Here is a 16626-nt window from a genome sequence, read left to right as displayed (position 1 = left end):
TAAAAGAGTCTGTTCCTGCAATCCAGTAGACTTTTTTTAATTCATTAATGGGATGAGGGTGTCACTGGCTAGCCAGTATTTATTGTCCATCCCTAATTGCCTAGAGGGCAGTTAAGATTCAATCACATTGCTGTGGGTCTGAAGTCACATGTAGGCCAGACCAGGTGAGGATGGCAGTTTCCTTCCGTAAAGGACATTAGTGAACCAAACAATTGACAATGTGTTCATGGTTGTTGCTAGACTCTTACAGATTTTTTTTTATTGAATTCAAATTCCACCATCTGCTGTAGCAGGATTTGAACCCAGGTCCCCAGAGCATTATCTGGGTCTCTAGAATAACAGTGCAGCAATAATATCGCTAGGCCATTGCCTTCCCCAAACCTATCCTTAGAACCAGTCAAGGAAAGAAATGGAGGGAGCACCGTTTTACCCACAAATAGTCAACGGTTCCAGTGGTGGACAGTATTGTTTAGGACCACAAGGTACTGAAGTAATAAATACATTTGACCAAGAAATTTGCAGAAGACCAAGTGAATTTAGAGCTTTAATGACTTCACTGCTTTAAGAATTACTCACACAATCAATCAGCGGTTGCAAGCTGTTGAACAATCAAGCAGTCAGCAGCAACTTTTGGAAATACCAACAAAGGAGAAAGCTAATTTCAGAACTTGTAAGGAACACAGAAGCAGCAGTGCAGGCTAAAAGGAGATTAAAACGAGTAAATTCCAGCAGATATAGATTCCATCGGGGAGTGAAGATGAGTAGGAGTGATCCTGATAAAGTTTTGGCCAGGAAACAAACATACTGTCGTGCTGTGATGTAAGTTTTAAAATCCTTGTTGCATAAGGAGGGTAACTTTAAATTAACAGTGCAAAGAAGAGGCTAGAATTTTGAAATAAAGAGTACTTACAAGAGCATTGCTGCCATATTGAACAAACATGAGGAGACAAGGCTGTGGTAGGGAAGTCAAGGTCCATCAAAATACTGTATACTTGCAGCACAAGGAGCATCATGAGGTAATTTAATGGAATAAAATTATTAATCTAAAAGCTAAAGTATACATCCATAGTATAACAGAAAAAGGGAGAAAATGTTTGCGGTCAAAGAAAGAGCAAGAGATCCATTGTTGCAGGTCTGTCAACAAGAGTTTATTAAGACAGAAAATACAACTTTCCATTTAGGGAAGTCATGGAAAGGCTGTTGTGAATTTTGGCTGTGAAAAGCAGGAAATCACCCATTTTCTGTGAAGGCAGGAGAACCCCATTTTGACTTCAAACTTAGGGAGAACTTTAACAACTGTAACATACATACAGCATGAATATTGATTGATTTTATAGTCACGTGTACCAAAATACATTGAAAAGCTTTGTTTATGTGCGGTACAGGCAGATCACAGCAAGCAAAGGATGTACAGATCAAAAAGACTTAGAGGCATACAGATTACATTGCAGGTTACATGATTTGAGGCTAAAGTCCATTCAACAGTCTGAAAATGGCCAGAAAGAAGCTGTTCCTTAACCTTCTGGTGTGCGTTCAGGCTTCTGAATCTTCTGCCTGACAGAAGAGGTTGTGGGAGGTCATTACCAGGGTGCAATGGGTCTTTGATGATGTTGGCTGCCTTTCCGTGACAGTGAGCCATGTAAATAGAGTACGCGGATGGAAGGTTGGCTTCCATGATGGTCTGGGCTGTGCACACCACCTTCTGTAGTTTCTTACAGTTCTGGGCAGAACAGTTGCCATACCAGGCTGTTTTGCACCCAGACAGTATGCTTTCAATGGTGCATCTGTAGAAGTTGATGAGGGATGTTATGGACATGCCAAATTTCCTGAGCCACCTGAGGAAGAAGAGGTGTTGCTGTGCCTTCTTGACTGTCACATTTACGTGCGAAGTCCAGAACAGGTCAACAAATTTGATGCTGTTCACTCTCTCAACCTCCGTTCCATTGATGTAGATGGGGGCGTGCTCTCCTCCTTTGAATAGAAACAATAATATTATACAGAATTAAAAGCTTTAAAAGAAAACATATCCAGAGAAAGGTGTTTCATCCTACTCAGAAATTATACTGTACTATGAATATAATTTTCTTGATATTTGTTTGAATATTCATTTCTTTCATGGATCTGAAGTCTGTACTTAAATTTAAAGAAGAATTGTTATGTCGTAACTACATTTGATTGGCCAAGTACTTTATGATATCGTTTGTGACTACAGTGTAACCCAGAATTTATTCTTAAAATAAATATTCATAAGTATTATAAGCTTACAGTCTCATTCTTAATTCCTCAAGAACCTAGAAAAAGATAATAAGTCTCTATAATTTTTAAATGAGGATTTTCAGTGTGGTATTTGTAACTTTGTGTGAATGTACATATGTAACAGTAGGAAAAAGCTTGGGGGAATATGCTGTAGAAGGTAATGGTTCTGAAAGCGTTCAGTTTGGAGACTGCATTAGGGTCAGCCAATATGATGACATCATAAGAACATAAGAAATAGGAACAGGAATAGGAAATTTGGGCCCACTAGCCTGCCATGCCATTAGAATCATTGCTGGGTTGATTCTTCACATTCACTTTCATGTCCTTTCCCCACAACCTTGATTCCCATATTGATCAACTATCTACCCATCTCAGCCATAAATATACACAAGCACTCCGCCCTTACAGTTCTCTGTGGCAATGAGTTCCAAAGATTCTCAACCCTCAGAGAAGAAATTCCTCCTCATCTCAGTTTTAAATTGGCACCTTTTATACTGAGAATATGCCCTCTGGTCCTAGACTCTCCTATGAAAGGAAAGTTCCTCTCAGCATTTACCTTGTCAAACCCCTTATAAATCCTATATGTCTCATGAGGTCACCTCTCATTCTTCTAGATTCTGATTAGTAGAATCCCAAAATGTGCAGCCTTTGCTCATAAGACAATCCCTCCATACTGGGAATCAATCTAGTGAACCTGCTCTGAACTCCAATGAAATATATCTTTTCTTAAATAAGGGGATCAAAACTGCTGACAATACTCCAGATGTGATCTTATCAGCATCATATATAGGTATGATAAGACTTTCCTACTCTTATATTTCATCCCCCATGAAATACAGGTAAACAGAATTGGCACAGCATGATGGCTCAGTGGTTAGGACTGCTGTCTCAGTGCCAGGGACCTGGGTTTGATTCCGGCCTCGGGCAATTGTCTGTGTGGAGTTTCCACATTCTCCCCGTGTCTGCATGGGTTTCCTCTAGCTGCTCTGGTTTCCTCCTACAGTCCAAAGATGTGCAGGTTAGGTGGATTGGTCATACTAAATTGTCTAGAGAGTGTTTGGGGATGTGTAGATTAGATGGGGTACTGGGGGACAGGTCTGGGTGGGATGCTCTGAGGTTTGATGTGGACTTGTTGGGCCGGAAGGCCTGTTTCCACACTGTAGGGATCCTATGATTCCATTAGCCTTTCTGATTATCTGCTGTAACTGTATGCTAGTTTTCTACATTTCATGCACAAGTACCCCCAAGTCCATTTGTATTACAGCTTTTCCCAATTTAAATAAAACTTAAAAAACCAAAAGAAGTGGCGATGCTGTAAATTAGAAACAAAAACAGAAGTTGCTGGAAAAGCTCAGCCGGTCTGGCAGCATCTGTGAAGAAAAAAAAATCAGAGTTAACATTCTGAGGAAGGGTCACCAGACCCAAAATGTTAACTCTGATGTTTTCTTCACAGATGCTGCCAGACCTGCTGAGCTTTTCCAGCAAATTCTGTTTTTGTTGTTGTTGTCAAATAAAACTTTGCTCTTTCATTCTCCTTTTGAAAATGAATAACCCCTCATTTTTCCCACATTATAGTCCATTTCTTAACTTCTTGCTCACTTGCCTAACCTGCCAATATCTCTTGAAATTGTTTGCATTCCTCTCACAATCTGCCTATATTGGCAAGAGCATTTTATTTTCCTTCCACCAAGCCATTAATATATATTGTAAACAGTTGCAGTCTCACTCTGCTGTGGAAACCCACTAATCACAGGCTGCCAACCTGTCAAAGAACACCTTAATGCCAGGAGCAGTTTCCTGCTCAATAGCCAATTCTCTAAACATGTTAATATACTACCTCCAACGCTGTGGGCTTTTTTCCGATTGTTATGAATGTAGTTGCGGGTGTCTTACATTCTCATCCAAATTGTTCATATTAATGTCAGAAAACAGTGGACCCAATACCAATCTTTGCAACATATCATTGGTCACAGGCCTCCAGTTTGAACAACAATGTTCCACCACCAACTTCTATCTCCTATTGTCTAGCCAATTTTGTATCCAATTGGCTAGCTCTTCCTCGATCCCATGTGATCCAACCTTACTAACCAGTCTCCCATGTATTACCTTGTCGAAGTCCTTGCTAAAGACAATGAAGATAATGTCTACTGCTCTGCCTTCATCTACCCTCTTGGTTACCTCTTCAAAAGATGCAATCATGTTTGAGAGAGATGATTTCCCACACACAAAACTATGCTGACTATCCCTAATCAGTCCATGCCTTTCCAAATGCATTTAGATCCTGTGTCTCAGAATCCCTTCTGACAACTTACTGATCACTGACGTCAGCCTTACCAGTCAGTAATTCCCTGTTTTCTCCTTGCAGCCTTTCTTAAACGATGGCACAACATTTGCCACCTTCCAGTCTTCTGACATCTCAGCTTGTAGCTGCTGATGATACAAATAACCCTACCTGGGGCCTTGCGATTTCTTCCCTAGCTTCCCACATTGACCTGGGATACATTTGATCAGATTCTAGTGATTTATTGACCTCTTGCCCCTTTAACAGAGCTCATCAGATGACCCAGAGGGGTGGAGTTTGGGTCCAGTCCCGAACCGTTTATTACCTTCAGAGTTTATTTTCTCTGTCCTTACTATCTTTTCAAATTTTTCTTTGCTGGATTCTAAATTTATTCTAGTCTTTAGGGCTATCACTAACTTTTGTATAACTCCTTACATGCTTTTTGTTTCAACTTGGTCTCCTTTATTTCCTTGGTTAGCCATGGTTAGTTTATCCCTCTTAGAGTTTTTCCTCTGCTGAGAGTCAAGAATTACCTCCTCGAAACGTCTGCAACTTCTTGTTTACTGTCATTCTTGCTAACATATCTTCAAGTTAAACACAATTGCTTCTAACCTAAGCTTCTCACTGTCGAACTGAAAATTAAATATTATCATGTTACAAATCACTACTTCCTAGGAGATCTTTTACTTGGGGATCATTTATTAAACTTGTCTCATTACCACTTGACAGATCCAAAATAGCCTACTCTCTGTCTCCATGATACGTTTCTCTAAGAAGCTATCCCTAATGTACTATATGATTTATTGTTGTAGCTACTCTTTCCAATTCCAATTTGATTAATCCAATCAACAAGATTAAAGTGACCCATAAAAATTCTCCATTCTTTTCACATGTTCCTATTCGTTGATCTATTGTCTACAGAGTGGCTACTGTCTGGGACGAGTCTGTACAGTACGCTACTCCTACCGATGTTTTCTTTCCATTACTGTTATTTATTTCTGCCTGAATGGACGCTGCATCTTCCAAGCCAAGATAATCTCTCACAACTGTCCTCATTTCATCTCTTCTTAACAGTGCTACCTCATCACCTTTTCCATCCATCCTTTCCAAAAGGTCAAATATCCCTGAATGCTATGTACCCAGGTTTTATCTCCTTGTAACCATTTTTCTGTATTGCCTATGAGATCTCATCATTTATATCAACTTGCATCATCGGTTTGTCTCTCTTATTCTGAATGCTTCATGCATTAAGACACAAAGTTTTTAAACTTTGTTCTACTACAAAATGTTCTTATATTTTTATGCTTCTTTGGTCTGATGTGCCCATTCATATGTTCTTTCCCATCCTTTTGTTTTCTAGTAACAATCAGCCCCATCACTTTCCTGCAATCCTACCTTCTCCTTTAATTTACAATTTTCTAATTGTCTATGTAATTAAACCCCTCCCCCCCATAAATTATTTAGTTCAAACCCCTATCTACAGCTGTAGTTATATGATTTATGTCAAGACTCTTGTCCTAGCAGGATTCAGGTGGAGTCTGTCCCATGAGAGCAACTCCCTTATTCTCCAGTACTGGTACCAATGACCTATGAATTCAAACTTATCTCTCACACACCCATTTTGAGCAACATGTTTATCTCTTTAATCTTGTTCAGCCTGTGCCAATTAGCTCATGCCTCAGATAGTACTCCGGAGATTACCTCCTTCTTGGTGCTGCTTTTTAATTTAGCCTCTTACTGCTCATATTCCTTCAGCAGAACCTCTTTCCTCATGCTACTTATGTCACTGGTACCTACATGACCACAAATAATTGGATCTTTCTCCCCCAGTTCCATCTCCCTCTCCAGCCCAGCCAAGATATCCTGAAGTCAGGCACTCGGCAAATAATACAGCCTTCAGGACTCTCGATCCTGGCTACATAGAACAGAGTCTATTCCGCTCAGTATACTATCGCTAATTACAATGATACTTCTCTTTTCTCCACCACCCACTTAGTGGCTCCCTGTGCCATGGTGCTATGTGCTTTTGGAATGTAAGTTACAAAGCATTTCCTTCATAAAATAGTTTTATGTTTTTTTTAAAAGTTGAAATCAGCTGTAGAATTGGTATATAGGGTTAAAGACCAGTCAATGGAATTTCTTGATTACATTCAATAGAGCATTGCTCTACAATTAGAAATTTAATATTAGATCTGAAACTGAGAAGCTATTCCCTGAAGTGCAGCACTTGTAAAACAGCTGAGGGAAAGTTAAAACAGAAAATTGATAGCTGGTAAACTTACACAGCACTATATCATACAACATTTTCCACCCCTTCATGCCGATTGGTGATGCGCAAGCATTTTTAGAATTAATACATAATGGATGGACTGAATTGTGGAAAAAAACTGAAAAAGATGGAAATACTCAGGTCAGGCTGCATCTCTTAAAGGGGAAATAGAATTAACCTTCAAAATTTGTAACCTTTCGTTAACACAGACAAAACATCATTAACCAGAAACATAATTTTGATTAACTCTTCACAGATGTAGACTGATTTGCTATTTCTAGCATTTTCTGTTTCTGATTCCTTGCAACAACATTCTAACATCTGTATTTTAGTAATTAGTAGACTTGTGGCAATTTAATTTCAATCAGACTCATAAGGAATATATCCTTAATTACAATGGTAATGAATAATCAATTAAATAAAGGTCAATGTCAATGGTTTCCCACATTAGTGGGGATATTAGTGTGAATAAGACATTCAATTCCATGTGAAGTTCACTAGTTTTGGGTCATTGTCACATGCTTTAATTAACCAGATCATACCAAGATGTTAAGGTTATTTTTTGAGTCAACATGTTTGTGAGTTAACTTAAATCATCATCACTTCTAATGCATGTATCACTCCCTAAAGCAAATTATGATAAATTTCATTGCCACTTCCTTGATGTGCTAACATTATGAGCTTCAGTCCTTTAAAAGACATTTTAACAAATGCGCAATTCAGTCATTAATTGGAAGGTATCCACAAGAATGCTGTTCAACTGGTCAAGCAGCTGCTTATATGATACACAAGATGTTATCAGAACCATTGATATATACAGGGGAACAAATATGTCAAAATACATTTGTATTTTGTGACATTTTGAGATTTTGTTCAATTGTTTTGCAAACTAAATAAATTCTACTTACATTTTCTTGTAGACTACAAATTTGTGGAACTGTTTTTTCTTTTCCTAATAGTCTCAATTCTAATTGCAAATATTTTAAAAGATACAGGCAATGACGTGAATTATGTTCAGAGTGTAACATTTGTGCAAAATTAGGCTTTGGAAACAAGAGAATATTATTTTGTACAAAATACACTACAAATTGAATTCAATCTAAGGTAGTAGGTAATCACTTATGTTGTTTCTTTCAAAAGACATTTTAAGTAACTTGTTCCGAACATCTATTAAATGTTGAAACTCACTCAGAGGTAGTAGTAACTGCAGATGCTGGAGTCTGAGATAACAAGGTGTGGAGCTGGATGAACACAGTAGGCCAGGCAGCATCACAGGAGCAGGAAAACTGACCATTTGGGTCTGGACCCTACTCAGAAAAAAAAAGTTGTGTCAAAGTCCTGGTGCCAAATTTAAAGGAAACCCAGACTGGCATTCATTCCTTCAAGCCAGCAGCATTGCTCGAGCTATCACAGTGAACTCCTGTAGCTAATCAGAGATAATGGGAACTGCAGATGCTGGAGAATTCAAGATAATAAAATGTGAGGCTGGATGAACACAGCAGGCCAAGCAGCATCTCAGGAGCACAAAAGCTGACGTTTAGGGCCTAGACCCTTCATCAGAGAGGGGGATGGGGTAAGGGTTCTGGAATAAATAGGGAGAGAGGGGGAGGCGGACCGAAGATGGAGAGTAAAGAAGATAGGTGGAGAGAGTATAAGTGGGGAGGTAGGGAGGGGATAGGTCAGTCCAGGGAAGACGGACAGGTCAAGGAGGTGGGATGAGGTTAGTAGGTAGATGGGGGTGCGGCTTGGGGTGGGAGGAAGGGATGGGTGAGAGGAAGAACAGGTTAGGGAGGCAGAGACAGGTTGGACTGGTTTTGGGATGCCGTGGGTAGAGGGGAAGAGCTGGGCTGGTTGTGTGGTGCAGTGGGGGGAGGGGACGAACTGGGCTGGTTTAGGGATGCGGTGGGGGAATGGGAGATTTTGAAACTGGTGAAGTCCACATTGATACCATTAGGCTGCAGGGTTCCCAGGCGGAATATGACTTGCTGTTCCTGCAACCTTCGGGTGGCATCATTATGGCACTGCAGGAGGCCCATGCAGTTGTTTGTTGCGAACTGCACCTCCCAGTCACAAACCATTTCTACTCCCCTCCCATTCTTTAGATGACATGTCCATCATGGGCCTCCTGCAGTGCCACAATGATGCCACCCGAAGGTTGCAGGAACAGCAACTCATATTCCGCCTGGGAACCCTGCAGCCTAATGGTATCAATGTGGACTTCACCAGTTTCAAAATCTCCCATTCCCCCACCGCATCCCTAAACCAGCCCAGTTCGTCCCCTCCCCCCACTGCACCACACAACCAGCCCAGCTCTTCCCCCCCCACCCACTGCATCCCAAAACCAGTCCAACCTGTCTCTGCCTCCCTAACCTGTTCTTCCTCTCACCCATCCCTTCCTCCCACCCCAAGCCGCACCCCCATCTACCTACTAACCTCATCCCACCTCCTTGACCTGTCCATCTTCCCTGGACTGACCTATCCCCTCCCTACCTCCCCACCTATACTCTCTCCACCTATCTTCTTTTCTCTCCATCTTTGGTCCGCCTCCCTCTCTCTCCCTATTTATTCCAGAACCCTCACCCCATCCCCCTATCTGATGAAGGGTCTAGGCCCGAAACATCAGCTTTTGTGCTCCTGAGATGCTGCTTGGCCTACTGTGTTCATCCAGCCTCACATTTTATTATCCTGTAGCTAATCATTCTGGTTTTCCACTCTCTGCTGGACAGCTAGCTCCCCTTTCCCAATCGCCCTGCCTCCCTTCCTCCTCCTTCCTCTTCCCATTTAGTCAGCGTCCTTGAATGTTGCCTATTAAACATCTGCTTCCTCCCTTTGTCATCTTCACAGATATTTTCTTATCAACCTGTTCATAGATGTTATCACATATCTCTGGAACAGGCAGGACTTGAATCGAGGTCTTTTGCCTAGAGGTAGGGACACTATTACTGTGTCACAAGAGCCCTTAACAGCTTTGTGCACCATACAATCTAAACTGCTAATGTTTAATCTGAATCATACCATATGCATGAAATACTTGTCAATGAGGACAAACTATTCCAAAGGCCATCAGTTAACCTAAGTTGCCTACTACATACTTCTTCTGTACAGCTGGTTTTAGAAGGCATATTTTCCTCCCTCTCAGGGAATTGATTTTGGAAAGAACTTAACTGTGAAAAGCTAACTTTTTTATTGAGAATGCAGGACACATTTGCAAAAGGAATTCCTCAGGCCAGTAGTCAAGATATCCATTGCACTTATAATGTCTAAGAACCTAATTACGAACTTTCATCCCACCACCGAGAACCTGATTCTTGGCCTTGTGCACAATTAGGTTCCCACCACCACCACCTCCCAACTGATGTTGCTTTTTGCTCCTGACAGTTGCACAAGATTCCATCAATTTCTAACTGAAAAGGAATTATGACATTCTTTGAAATCTTTTTTGGGGTAAATTCTAACATTTCACTGCATTTAGTTGTGAAGAGTTACTGCATCAAACATTAATTTTTATACTTCATTAGTTGGATTCACATTTTGGACTTCCTTTTTAAAAGAAAGGAATTTCACTGAAACAAACGGACTCTGAACGGATTCAAATAGCCTGTAATTTGCATTACTATAAGCTACATTTCATTCCACAGAGTCACAAGCTCTAGGAAGTTCACCAGAAACAATACACTCCTGCACAGGTATTAACAGTTTGTGTCAAAATGGAGACAAAAAGTATACAAGAGGACAATCAGCGAATACGATGTGCAGATGTGAACTAAAGCTGTCGTTTGAAATATAGCATGGATTCGTAAATCTTTAATGGCAGTTAGAGAGGAATCATGTAACCAAATAAGCTTTGTGCATGAATTTGGACTTGGTCTGAAATAGAATGCAATGGCAGAAGGGACAAAAAGCTGCTCTATCTCCTTCCCCCTTCAATATAACAACTAACCTTAGAGTTTGCTGCAACTTGATCTCAGTCTATATCTCTGCCAGCACACAGAGAATTCCTCAGGAAAAACGTCTAAATGTCTACTGCAGCATCTGCTGAAGAACAAAGAATACCCACCCATATTTTGAAACATCAACTCAGTGGCTTATGAATATCAGAGGGACCAGGATACCAGCTATAAGCTATGACATGCTTTTATTTCATATTTAGTCAAATTTGCCTACTTTACACTTCATCTGTGCTGCTCCTTTGCCATGACTCCTTCATCTATAATTGAGTGCATGGATTTTGAGAGTTGCATTGCATTTTGGAAATGTGTTAACCCTTTAATGATTTTACCATGGGTCATTTCCAGTACAATAACTTGACTCAATATTTGTCAAAAACCCAAAGGAACCTGTCTGACTAATCCTTACCACTGGCACATACAGTTAATTACAAACATTAGTTCAGCAGTTTAAAATAGCAGTTTTTAAAAACACCTTTACAGTCAAGCAAGGCGATACAAACAAGAGAGCCATTCAATTCCTCCTTACCTGGTTGTTACCATTTTAGTAATGAATTTATAACAAGACCACTAAAGAGGGCCATGTGGCTGCATATGACTGTTATATCATTGCCACATGATACATTATATTATTATTTGTTTCATAAATTAATTTCAAATTAAATTGAATTTCAAAACATTTTGTTATACTACATTTGCAAGTGAAGTAGGTTCAGATACAGGCACAGGTAGACAAACAGGAGGCTGGAAGAACACAGCAAGCCAGGCAGCATCTGGAGGAAAGGAGGAGTCAAAACTTTAAGTAATTACCCTTCTGCTGTCCTGGCTTGCTGTGTTCTTCCAGCCTCCTATTTGTCTGCCTTGGATTCCAGCATCTGCAGTTTGTTTTTTGTCTCAGAAAGAGGCACAAGCTGATTAGCCTCCACAGTTATCAAACAGGGCTGTCTATTTGTGATAATGGGAACTGCAGATGCTGGAGAATCCAAGATAATAAAATGTGAGGCTGGATGAACACAGCAGGCCCAGCAGCATCTGTGCTCCTGAGATGCTGCTGGGCCTGCTATGTTCACCCAGCCTCACATTTTATTATCAGGGCTGTCTATTTGTTTACTTGGGCTCACAGCTATTTACTGAAGTAAGCCTCAAGGCCAGGATGGACATTATTAAAGATTTGAAGATTTAAAACATGAGCTTTGTTTGCTATAAGAACCAAGATAAACTAGAGTAATAAGTTAGATAAGATCCCGCAAAAAATATGAGAAGTTTCCTGCCTGTCTTAGAAAATTGATAAATATTCAGCAGAGCAGTATGCATATAATTTTGCATTAGTACCACAATATGGCTGTAGCTAAAATGGTAACACAGCCAATCCTTAACTCAAAGTTGTCTCTACTTGAATTGTATTGAAAATTAACTAAGCGTTGTAGAAAATCTTAACTACTACATCATTCAAGGATTGACGGTTGTGGGGAATACATTATCGAAGGAGGCTGCTGAATCTGATTGCATCAGCAAATCCAAGCTAAATATTCTTAAATGATTGAAAAAAATTTGATGTACATGTTTTAGAGCTCTCAGCGGATGTGATATTTCCAAGGTATTGGATCTACTCTTCTGAGCTTTTCCAGCAATTTCTGTTTTTGTTTCTGATTATACTTCAACAGATGCATTTAGCTGAAAGGAAATCTGATCAGCTTGCAGAAACTAACTACAAAATGTTTGTCTGTATGTCAGTGTTCACATAACTAAGGACAACTTGTCATCTTAATTTTGTACTTTTGCTCCCTAACAATGTTGAAGTCAGTGAAGTATTTTAGGACGGGGTTGTATGAACAAATTGGCACAAATAAAATATGGAACCCAAAGAAATAGCGAGAAAAGAGATAGGTTTGAGGCTAGTATAGTAGATAAGGAAAGTTAAAGAGTCAAGGCAGGCAAGAGCACAGCAGAGAATGAAGTAAGGCTCATAAATTAAACTGCATTTATTTCAAAGCAAGAGGCCTGACAGGTAAGGCAGATACATTTAGGGCATGATTGGGAATGTGGGACTGGGAAATTATATCTATTTGAAAATCGTGGCCCAGGGAGAGGCAAGATTGGCAGTTTAATGTTCTGGACTACAGAAATTATAGGGAAGATAGAAAGTGGGGGCAAAGCAGGAGGGTGAGTGGAGTTCTTGGTTGTGGATAACATTAGGTTGTACTTAGGCAAGGCATTCTTGGAAGAACGTCCAGTGAAGTTACATGGGTGGAACTGAGAAAGAGATGATCAACTTATTGGGATTGTACTATAGGGCCCCCAATAATCAGTTTGAAATTGAGAAGCAAATATGTCAGGACATCTCAGATATACAAGAAGAATAGGTTGTAATGGTAGGGAATTTTAACTTTCCAAACATAGACTAGCACTGCCATAGTGTTAAGAGCTTGGTTGAAAAGAAATTTGTTAAGCGTGTATAAGAAAACGTTCTTATTCAGTACGTGGGTGTACCAGCTAGGGGAGCAAAACTGACCTTCTCTTAGGAAATAAGGTAGGGCAAGTGACTGAGGTGCCAGTGGGGAAGCACTTTAGAGCAAGTGATCATAATTCTACTAGTTTTAAAATAATTATGGAAAAGGATAAACCTGATCTAAAAGTCGAAGTTCTAAATTGGAGTAAGGCAAAATGTAACAGTATTGGGAAGGATCTTTTGGAAGTTGATTAGGGGAGATAGGTTCACATCTAAAGATACAGTTGGAAAATGGGAGACCTTCAAAAACAAATTAATACGAATTCAGAGACAGTGTGTTTCTATTAGTGCAAAAGGCAAGGCTGGTAGGTATAGGGAATTCTGCATGTCTAGAAAACTTGAGGTTCTGTCAAGAAGAGGGAGGTACATGTTAGGTAGACAGTTGGGGTATAGTATGGGGCAGTAAGAGTGTACTTAAGAGGGATTTCACAAAGGCAAAAAGGAGACGAGAGAGCTTTGGCAAATAGTGTTAACGAGAATCGAAAGAGATTTTACAAATGCATTGAGGGCAAAAGACTGGGGAGCTAATAGGGACACTTAAAGATCAACAAGGCCATATACGTGTGGAACGACAGGAGATGGATAGGATACTAAATGAATATTTCACATCAGTATTTACTGCTGAGAAGGACATGGAAGCTAGAGAACTTGGGAAATAAATAGTGATGTTTTGAAAAGTGTTCATAGGAGGTGCTGGAGGTCTTAAAATGCTAGGTACAGATAAACCCCAAGTCCTGATCAGCTGTATCCCAGAACTTTGAGGGAAGCTGGGTGCTTGATGAAATATTTGTATCATCAATAGTCACAAGTGAGGTGCCAGATGACTGATGGGCGGCTAATGTGGTTTATTTAAGAAAGGTAGTAAGGAGACACCAGGAAACTATGGATTGGTGAGCCTAGTGCCAGTGGTAAGTTCTTAGACGGGATTCTGAGAGACAGGATTTATATGTATATGGAAAGGTAAGGGCTGATTAGGGATAGTCAACATGGCTTTGTCTGTGAAAAACTGTATCTCACTACCTTGATTGAGTTTGTTGAATAGGCGAAAAAGAAGATTTACAAAGGCAAAGCAGTACACCTTGTCCACATGGACTTTAGCAAGGCATTTGACAAAGTTCCACATGGTAGACTGCTTAGCAAGGTTAGATCACGTGGGATTCGGTGGAGCTAGCCAACTGGATACAAATTGACTTGAAGGTAGGAGAGACTGGTGGTAGAAGGTTTTTTTAAAAAACTGGAGACCTGTGACCAGCAGTGTGCAATAGTATCCATTGCTTTTTGGTATTTATATAAATGACTTGGATGTGAAATATGAAAGGTATGGTTGGTAAAGTTGCAGATGACACTAAAATTGTTGGCAAAGTGGACAGTAAAGAAGGTTAGAGATAACACGGCGTAGAGCTGGATGAACACAGCAGGCCAAGCAGCAAAGCTTGACATTTCAGTCGGGACCCTTCTTCAGTAAAATAGGTTATCTCAGTGTAAATTGGGACCTTGATTAGATGGGCCAAGGAGTGGCAGGAGTTTAATTTAGATAAATGAGAAGTGTTGCACTTTGGTAAGGAAAACCAGGACAGGACTTACACAGTTAATGGTAGGACCAGAGGAAGCTGAACAATGAGGCTTTGGGGTCCAAATGCATATTTCCTTGAAAGTGGAGTTGCAGGTCGACAGGATGGTGAGGAAGGTGTTGACACACTAGCTTTTATTCATCAGAGCACTGAGTACAGGAGTTGGGAATTCATGATACGGACAAACAGGAAATTGGTAAGGTCACTTTTAGAATACCATGTGAAGGATATCTAACTGGCGAGTATGAGTTGGACTGCAAGGTCTGTTTCGGTGCTGTATAACACTATGACTCTACGAGGAAAAAAGTCAATCCGTTTGGACATATTCCAAATGTCAACCTTCGCCTTCCGTCCCACCCGCACCTTTATGCACCTGTCATTGTGCCAAAGGAAGTCATTCAACATGGAATCCTGATCTTGACTCTTGAAAATCTCTGATCTTCCGACGGAAGATAGGAATAAAATCGTTCAATAAAGACCGTTAAAAGTATGTATTCGTTTTACTCAATGTGATAGAAAATACCTACAGAAGACTGTGAAATCATTAAGTACCCTAATAAACGAGCAGTCTAGCACCCACCACTGCCAAAAAAATCGCGTGAAAAGCTTTAATACATTTTTTGTTAACTTAAGCCCATTTTAAAACGTCTTGAATTTACGACGTTTTTTTAAAAAAGAAAATCCCACTCAGAAACTAAATCGGGTGTTCCTAAAGTTATCTCTAAGGCCGTTTGATAGGCGTTTCGAAATAGCGCAATGACTTTCCTGAACGGTGGTGGTTGCCGTCACGGTGTAAAGGGCTGGCAGCTGGGAGGAAGTTTCCTGTGACGGACGCTTCACTTCGGGTTCGGTTCCGCCCACCTCGGTTTTTACGTTCATGTTTCGGAGAAATTTCGTTTCAATTCTCAACTGCCAGTCGGTGCTCCGGGAAGAGGGCTGTCCGGTCGTCATGATTAAAGCCATCCTGATATTTAACAACCATGGCAAGCCGCGGCTCTCCAAGTTTTATGAGCGCTATGTGAGTATGAGGGAGAGAGGGCCGGGATCGAAGCGCCCGTTAAACTGTCAACTTCCGCGTGCGGTCTGTACATCTAAACCGGGCACGCGCTCCAGGCCACATTCCAAAGTAGGGCTTGCGCTCGGAGCAACCTGGCGTCATCACAGAGACGGAGTCTTGCTCTCAAAGTGAGCTTCTACATTGGGCTGTCACAGCCGCATAGTAGAACCGCTCCACTTCGCCCACCGGCACTCGAGCACCGTATTTTGAATTCGAAGATTTGCCCGTCGGCAACTGTAAAGTTGGTGTACAGATTACACCAGGCTTTATTTCAATGAGCTGTACTGAATATTCCAAAGCAGAGATAGGTGGTGTTTCTTTCGAAACGCTGTTCTTCAGGTTGTCCTCCCCGATCTATGTGGTTGCGAAATTGCAGCATACAGCCATCGGCTGCACGAAGCGTTGTTTTAACACACGAGGTCAGACAAAACAAACATTTAAAGTTCAGCGAAGAAGAAAAATACTAAACTAAAGCAACATTTGTTATTTACGCATTGGGACGAAGTACCTTTTGAGTTTATCGAAAGCAAAAGTTTTCGAACTACATGTTGGAAAGGCAGGAGCGGTTGAAATCCAGTAGCGGCTACCCTGTGAGTTCATCCTGTGATAAATGCTTTCTAATTAGGGGGGCGTCTGAGGGAAAGGGCTGTGATATATTGGCACATCAGTAGTTAAGGTTGAGATGTGAGATCATCGGAGACTTGGAAGGCGATAGGCATTATGTGTCTAACTGTAC

The 16626-nt window shown here is 40.7% G+C and overlaps 2 protein-coding genes across 6 annotated transcripts in view; one reads left to right on the top strand and one right to left on the bottom strand.

Moving 5' to 3' along the window:
- Positions 1-430: 430 nt before the first annotated feature.
- Positions 431-16478, bottom strand: LOC132209491 (uncharacterized). Its single transcript, XM_059644685.1, has 3 exons — positions 16399-16478; positions 7995-8113; positions 431-1971 (listed from the first exon to the last, which is right to left on the bottom strand). The coding sequence occupies exons 2-3, from the start codon at positions 8098-8100 to the stop codon at positions 1391-1393; spliced, it is 687 nt and encodes a 228-aa protein (XP_059500668.1). The 5' UTR covers positions 8101-8113; positions 16399-16478; the 3' UTR covers positions 431-1390.
- The window catches only part of LOC125450825 (AP-3 complex subunit sigma-1), an 85788-nt gene continuing 84786 nt past the window's right edge, over positions 15625-16626 (top strand). For 3 of the 5 annotated variants that reach the window (XM_048527093.2, XM_048527095.2, XM_048527092.2), the window contains exon 1: positions 15625-15851. In XM_048527093.2, coding sequence (XP_048383050.1) covers positions 15711-15851 — 141 coding nt within the window. In that variant the 5' untranslated portion in view covers positions 15625-15710. Of the gene's footprint in view, positions 15852-15983; positions 16481-16626 lie in introns of those variants that run through there. The other 2 variants (XM_048527091.2, XM_048527096.2) reach the window with 2 other exon arrangements.

The sequence above is a fragment of the Stegostoma tigrinum genome, chromosome 3 (genome assembly GCF_030684315.1).
Source record: "Stegostoma tigrinum isolate sSteTig4 chromosome 3, sSteTig4.hap1, whole genome shotgun sequence".
Classification (NCBI taxonomy): domain Eukaryota; kingdom Metazoa; phylum Chordata; class Chondrichthyes; order Orectolobiformes; family Stegostomatidae; genus Stegostoma; species Stegostoma tigrinum.
Note: the sequence above shows the minus strand (reverse complement) of the source record. Positions and strands in the feature narration are given on the sequence as shown.